This window comes from Carcharhinus amblyrhynchos, chromosome 17, assembly GCF_965287045.1.
Source record: "Carcharhinus amblyrhynchos chromosome 17, sCarAmb.v2.hapA, whole genome shotgun sequence".
Lineage (NCBI taxonomy): Eukaryota > Metazoa > Chordata > Chondrichthyes > Carcharhiniformes > Carcharhinidae > Carcharhinus > Carcharhinus amblyrhynchos.
Genome location: NC_137340.1, coordinates 32,451,024 through 32,458,992, shown reverse-complemented (window position 1 = coordinate 32,458,992; position 7,969 = coordinate 32,451,024). Strand labels below are relative to the sequence as shown.

The following is a 7,969-nucleotide window of genomic DNA, read 5'->3' as shown; positions in this document are numbered from 1 at the left end:
GTGGTAATGAATGGCTGTTTCTTTAAACTGGAGGAAGATTTAGAGTGAAGTCAGCTTTAGGACCACTGCTCACCTTGACATATATAAATGACCTGGACCTTGATGTACAGGGCACAATTCCAAAATTTGAGGATGGTACAAAACTCTGGAGTATTGTGAACTATGAGTGTAGAACTTCAAACAAATAAGTCAGTGGAATGGATGGATGAGTGCCAGGTTTGTTCCTGCTGCTGTGAATAGGAATTCCTGTTGACGTTACCCCCACACTGACACGAATCCCATAGGAGAGGATGTGCTGCCCACAGGACTGGAGAATCCCACCAGGGTGAACGGCTGGAGAATTCCAGCCAATATAAAATAAATGGTACAATTCTAAAGGGGGTGAAGGGGGTAGAGGGGGATTTTCATAAATCATTGAATGTGGCAGCACTGATTGAGAAATAGTTGTGTAAAACACTGGTTTTTGCCTCAACTGGAGTATTACATCTAGTTCTGGACATCACACTTTAGGAAGGATGTGAAGGCAGGAACGATTCATGAGAATGGTTCCAAAGATGGGGAAGTTGAGTTAGCTAGATTGGAGAAGTTAGGACTGTACTTGAATGAATTAGGGAGATTTGATGAAGGTATTCAAAATCATAAGGCATCTGGATAGAGTACAGCAGGAAAAACTGTTCCCGCTGTGGATAGAACAAGATCAAGAACAAGAAGGCAAAGAGTTAAGGTAACAGGCAAAAGAAGCAACAGTGACATGAGAAAAAAGCTTTCCATGTAGCGAGTGGTTAGTATCTGGACTGCAGTGCCTGAGAATGTAGTGCAGGTTGAGACAGTTTATAAAATGGGGAACTAACAGAATTGGATTGTTATCTGAAAAGTATGTTTAGAGCCTTACAGGGAAGTGGCACTAGGTGAATTTCTCCTTCAAAGAGCCAGCACAGACACAATGGCCTGAATGGCCTCCTGTGATGTAACCATGTGTCTGCTGTGAGACCATAAAAGCCCTTTTGAACATTGTCATTTTCAGCCATGATAGCAAAACTGTCTGAGCTTGTATGACCCCTGTGCCAAGTCATTGGCACTGCTTTTTGAGTGTGTATCTGGGGATGGGGGAGGAGTCACATTCCCTTCTGCAAATACAGGACACCTCTGCTTTCCAGTTCCTCCAGAAAGACATATCTGAAAATCTGTTGTGTCCGCCTCTCTCAGCACTGATCGGACACAAAATTTGTTCAAAAACAGGCAGCCACTGCAAATTTGGTTCACTGCAATCAAAGGATATGGGTTAACCGTTCCTCACAATCCCTGCTTTTAGGGCTAACAAATTTAGCTCTATTTGCTTGTCTAGAAGTTGAAGATTAATCTCAGAATTGAAATCTAAATAGTTAACAAGTAGTCCGTGAATTTTTGACAATAGTTCACAAAGGTATAAGACCAGGTAACACACACATCAGGCAATACAGGGCAGTTAGGTTATGGATAAAGTGGGGCAACAGTGGTTAGCACTGCTGCCTTGCAGTGCCAGAGACCTGGGTTCGATTCCCAGCTTGGGTCACTGTGTGGAATTTACTCAGTCTCCTGTTGTCTGTGTGGGTTTCCACTGGTGCTCTGATTTCCTCCCATAGTCCAAAGATGTGTGAGTTAGATGGATTGGCCATGCTAAATTGCCCCTTAATGTCAGAGGGATTAGCTAGGGTAAATGGGGTAATGGGGATAGTGCCTGGGTGGGATTATGATCGGTGCAGACTCAATGGGCCAAATAGCCCCCCTCCTGCACTGTAGGGATTCTATAATTCCAGGTCATAAAAAATTAAACTAATTTTTCAAATTAAAGACTATTATTGCAGCTTGATAAAACAACTGATATAAAATCTATGCAAAAAACACAGTTTTGAACAATTTCAAGTTTAATGAATAATGCCACATTGGATCAGCCTAGAAAAATGAAATTTCAATACATTTATTCAGATTAGAACTTGTATCTCGCTTCCTATCATTCGCAATTACGTTCCCAATGCAAGCTTCTATAATCGTTTCATCCATCAAAGATTTTAATTACATTTTAATCAAGACTTTATACATGATCTCTTCATACTGTCCACATCGTAATTATATTTAATTAAAGCATTTTCTTTCCAATATTGTGCAAAAACCATTCTGCTACTTCAATCTTACACTGTAATTACTTTTCATTCAAAACCATTTTTCTGATTTGCTATGCATTTAATGCTCTTTGCCATTGTTTAATATCTGATAACCTTTTGAAAATGAATTTCTTAACTCAGATGACATACATGCATGTCACTTTTGTAACAACCTATTTTACTTTCAAAGTTTGCTTTCGAAATGAAGACGTGAAGGACAAAAGTACACGATGGTGATATACAATGCTTTTTTTTATTTGTTTCTTTAAATAGATTTTGTTTTGATTTATGCGGAATGTTAGAAGGAATAATTGTCCATGTCAGAAGTGTAGTCATACAGGGCCTTCATTTAATCCCTGTAAAGTCAAGCTGGTTGCTTTGTCTGGAGTGCAGACTTCATCCTGTTCAGCTGACACCTGAACCATGAGACACACATGCGGTTTGTGACATTCTGTGTGATTCAGTGATGGATAGTGTTGTCTGTAGGCAAGGTAGGCAAAAATAATCCCAATAAAGGCGCCGACCAATGCATCTGTAATACAAAAAAAACCCCAAAATTCTGAGTGAGTGGGAACATACAAAGACAATGACACCCACAACTCCATCAGATCTGTCCTATTTAGAACTCAGCTTTCTTTTCGATCCCCAGACTACTTTAAGGGAACATCTGAAGGTGATCAAAAAGCAGTTCTTGGAAGTAATCATAGCCATGATGTTCAGCACTAACATAGCGCCTATTTTCCATCAGCTTCTCCAGCTTAGGAGTTTGCTCAACTCGCTTTCAAATATTGTTTGTAAATCTGCATAAGTTAGCAACCTATTTAAATGACCAGTAGCCCAAAAAAAGCGCATTATGATTATGCAACTTATACACATCCTCCTTAACTTGGCTAATTCAAATAATTAATACGTCCACCTGTAAACAGTCTAGATCCTTCATCATTTTCAATCAGGTCAAGTGGGTCTCTCCAAACAGTAAATGGAATTCATCTCCCTGAGCCTTTAATGTGACAGCTAAATAGTTTAAACAATGTATTCATCTAGTGACATGCCCTCAGACTCTTCCCTGGGTTTACGGCCCAGAGTGTGGCCAGACAGGACACAGTACTCTCAGTGGGGCATCACCTGTAAGTACACTGACTTAATGAAATATACATTTGTTGGTAAGTGGTTCAAATGACAACATATAGGGCGGACCTTTCTCATTTTTCTTTCAAAGTGTCAACGTGGGCACGAAAAGCGGTGCGTAGCCCGCTGCCTGTGCTGCTGACTTTTCCCACTGAAATTTTGAACACTTTGTTATAAAGGATGCCTGATGTTAAAAAAAAATTTAAAAAAAGGAATGACCCCACAGACTTTGAACCCATGAAGGAATCCCATCCCCTCACCCATCGACATGACATGAAATCCCTCACCCCCAACCATGGACACAGAACCCTCCCTTCATCCAGAACATCCCCTATGGAAGCCAATGCCCTGGTATTGGATACTGCCTGGGGGTAGTGCCATGGTACTGCCCGGGCATGACCTTCGTCCCCTTAGTAACTGAACTAATCTGTGGACCCTTGATTGCCAGCTCCCCACTTAAAAAAAAAATTGTTATAAACTACGCCAACGTCAGACCACCAGGGATGGGGGGGAGTGGGGCACAGGGACTTTTTTACATTGAGGCTAGTTGGGGGTGGAGGGGGAGAGATATTACAGCTGGGAGGTTCATTAATGGTATTTAAATATATTCAAATAGCTTTCCAGTTAGTGATGACTGGAACCTCATTATGTCACTGGCTGGGTGAGGGGCAGGGGGAGAGAACAATAAAGCAGGGAAATCTATAGTGTAAAAGCCATTTTGGGACTTCCCCTGCTCTCTCTGCTGTTCCCGCCTGCCAAAAACCAGAAAGTATAAACCATTTTGCTTCAATCTAGATAATTATTTTTGAAAGGCCAGTCACACCAGCTTCTATTACTAAAACTGTACTCTACTTTGTCATTCGCTTAATAAATTATTGGTACATCAGTGCTAAATAGAAGTTGGCCTGAATAATTTAAAGTTTTATCATGGGACAGGATGAAAGCATGAGGCTGAAGTTGAATACATTAGTAGATACCTTATTCCAACATAAAACCTACTGTTTAATAAATGTGCTCTTTCACAGGATGTGGGTGTCACTGCCAAGACCAGCATTTCTTACCCATCCCTCGCACTGAGCAATCTGCTAAGCCATTTCAGAGTTGGAATCACATGTAGGTCAGACCAGGTCTTTCCCTAAAGGGACAGTAATGAACCAGATGGGTTTTTATGGCAACAGATAATTAGTTTTCAACTCCAGATTTTATTAAGTGAATTTAAATTCCACCAGCTGCCGTGATGGGATTTGAACCCAACTCGTCAGAGCGTTAGGCTTGATTACTCGTCCAGTGACATTGCCGCTATGCTACCATCTCCACCGGGTAATAATAGTGGTTCAGCACTTTGTTTTTTATTTGAAGTAACTATTCTTGCTTTCCATTTGACAGTTCAAAGTGTTGGATTAGTTTTAATGGCTTTTCTGTCCTGAAAGTTTTCAATTGATTAAACGAATGCTGTTTAGTTAATCAGAAGCTTAGATTTAATTAAATGTACCTATTATTATGAATACATTAAATATACCAGTATGTTGTTTTATGATAGAAAATGGGGCACTCTGCTGCACTATACATTTACTCTAGGCAATATGTGTCAACATGACACAACAGAGTACTTCTCAAGTTTATTTGGAAGTGATCAGAGAAAATAAATATAAACCAACAAGGCAGTTTAAAAACCTGCACCCTACTCGCTTTCATCTATTTTGCTTGTAAAATGATTTTTTTTATTGCTATCATCTACATTCTGCTCCCAAATAATGTCCTAATAGTTTCTAGATATTAGCTAGCATTCCCCTAACATATTCTTCTGTTGATTCCATTTCTTTTAATTGTAGAGTTCATTGGAGAAGCACATGGAAATACTACCAATTACTTTGAGAAGCAATGTATATTCTCACACTCCTCTGAAATCAGGATGTTATCTGTTAGACCTGCTGGGTTTCTCCAGCATTTTTCAGTTTTTGTTTCAGATTCCAGCATCCTCAGTAGTTTTCCTTTATGCTATCTGCTAGTTGAGACTTCGATCAAACTTGCATTCAATTTTCGAAAAAGACTTTATGATCTGCGGGAGACTCACTGCGTATCCATGGCTGCTAGGACAGACAGCACTTCGGTGCTGTGTGAATGGCAAAGCTGTGAGGGTAACGCGCATAAGTTGCAGGATGGTTACAGAGTTGGAGAAGACTTCATAAAATAATTGTTGTTGAGAGGACCTCTGTCACTGCAAAAAGGATGTGTCATCAGTATACTATACAACTACTATTGATGTGCTCTGTTAATGTCTGGCACACTGAGAACCAATCCTTTTCCGTGCTATTGGCGCGATGATGGCCCAGTGGCATTATTGCATGACTATTAATCCAGAAACTCAGCTAATGTCCTGTGGACCCAGGTTCAAACCCCACTGTGGTAGAATTCAAATTCAATATAAAAAAACCTGGAATTAAGAATCTACTGCTGACATGAAACCATTGCTGATTACTGAAAAACCCATTTGATTCACTAATATCCTTCATATAAGGAAATCTGCCATCCTTACCTGGTCTGGACTACATGTGACTCCAGAGTCACAGCAATGTGGTTGACTCTCAACAGTCCTTGGGCAATTAAGGATGGGTAATAAATGCTGGCCAGCCAGTGTCGCCCATGTCCCATGAATGAATAATAAAAAAAATTAGTTGCAGGATTTCAACAAGGAGAAAACAGTGCTGTAAAAAATCAAATAGGCTTGGATTCATTCCAAACTGATCATCCCATTACTCGCAAATCAGTTTCCTCATTCTTCTTAACTAATCTCTCAACAAAGAAAGCATCCCATTGAGAATAATAAATAAAGCAAACCCTTGAGCATTTGGTTGGGTAAAAGACTCCTGTGGATGCTGTTATATCCTTCCAAGGCAACTGAGGTGTGTCACTATGCGCTAAGTCTCTGCATCAGTGAGCACAATCTGGTGTTCCAAACAGATGGAGTTCTGTCTCAAAGAAGCCCTTATACTATATAAGACATTCACTGCAGTGCACTCCTGTTTGGATGTACACCAATGACTGAATTAACAATTCAGTTAACTGATCGGATGGTATTTTTTTGTTATTGATTTGAAAGTTCTTGTCAATTAAAAGCCTTCCAGACATAATTTCTCGGACTAACTTTTAAGCTATTCCCAGTACTGCCAGCTATAAAATAAATATATTTGTCAACATTTTTTTAACATGTAAGCCAGTAGCTCAAATGGTAGAGTGCTCTAGTCAGAGTTCACTAAGCTCTATTCCCTAAAGAGGTTAATTTTAATACAACTGGTTCTTAAAATGATCACAACTTCAGAGAACTGCCCTCTTCTGCTCTTTATCCCTTGTTAATGTTATGAGCTTGTATTCCATGTTTCTGGTGAATGGTTGGGTGAAAATCGAAGGAGACCAGGCAGCTAAAAACTGGGATAAATGAAAACACACATTTATTTTTGTTCTATAAACACTGTTTAGTGCAAAGAGGATCTGTGAGAATGCAGCCAAATAGCTGATACTTGAATCATATTGTTGGGGAAGAATGGAGATCAATAAGAAGTGTGCTTGTACAACAGAAAGGTTGAAATTTGGTTCCTCGCCCCCACCCCTTGCCCCCCCTCCCCGCCTCCCCGGTTTTGGTGCTATCTTTCTTCTGAAATGGCATCTGCAGCACACATACACACTTCTGATGTGAGCCATACTGGGTGCTGCTTTTGGTGAGAGTGTGCACACGCACGCAGGAAGCATCCACTGGAAGGATGCAGAGTTGGCAGGTCCTGATGCCTAGCATCATGTAACACAGACCTGATGCCAACGTCACTATATTGGAGCTCAATGCTCCAGCTAACACCCTCTCTTCAGCTCACACAGCTGAAGCGACCCCAGCAGAAGGAAGGATACCCCTCCCACTCTGCTCTTTAAAGCAATCATCAACTATTTTCAGGTTACTTGCCAGTTGGTTGTGGTTGGCTCTTGCTGTGTTTGTGGAAGATGGTTTTCAGTGTGGTTTACACACACAGGCCGTGATTCTTCCATCCGCACCTGCCACTTTTCTGGCAGGTCGGGCTGGGAGACGCGCATCTGCGGTCTTGAATGGGGATTTGTGCATGTACAGGGAATGCACACACATCTCCCAAAACTGGCAAACTATCACCAGCTAGACCACGCTAGAAACCGGCAGTAAGGCAGATGAGTAATTTAAATCATCTTTTAAGTTATTTTAAATACACAGATTAGTTAATTATCGGGACCTTTCAGGTCGTGTGACTTGGGTGGATACCAGGGTGGTGTTCCCTGGACATGGGCACCTTGGCAGTGCCAACCTGTGCCCCGGCACTGCCCAAGGGGCAAAGTGCCCATCAGACAGTGCCAAGGGGCTGGAGCCTAGGGGCAATTGGGGGGTTTGGGGCGGTCCCGCTGCCACTCTGCATTTGGATCAGTCTGGGATGGAGAGAGGGCAGTGTTTGGGGCGGGCTGGGGGACGGTTTGTCTGCTGGGGTGGGAAGGAGGGGGACTGCCTCCGGGGTTGGGAAGGAGGGGGATTGCCTCTGGGGGCGGGGGGGGTGTCAGCAAGGGGGGGGCTGTTGGGTTGAGGGGATGGGGATGGGGCTTGGGCATCGGGGCACCTTGGAACAGGGGAGTCAGGGCTGGCCTGGAAATTGTTGTGGGGGCCACAATCGGGCTGGGAGGAGTTGGAAGGG

The 7,969-nt window shown here is 42.0% G+C and overlaps 1 protein-coding gene across 3 annotated transcripts in view; it reads right to left on the bottom strand.

The window, feature by feature from the left end:
* Window positions 1-1,922: 1,922 nt before the first annotated feature.
* The window catches only part of plpp4 (phospholipid phosphatase 4), a 262,282-nt gene continuing 256,235 nt past the window's right edge, over window positions 1,923-7,969 (bottom strand). For all 3 annotated transcript variants that reach the window (XM_080205293.1, XM_080205295.1, XM_080205296.1), the window contains one exon: window positions 1,923-2,673. In XM_080205293.1, coding sequence (XP_080061419.1) covers window positions 2,474-2,673 — 200 coding nt within the window. In that variant the 3' untranslated portion in view covers window positions 1,923-2,473. The remainder of the gene's footprint in view (window positions 2,674-7,969) is intronic.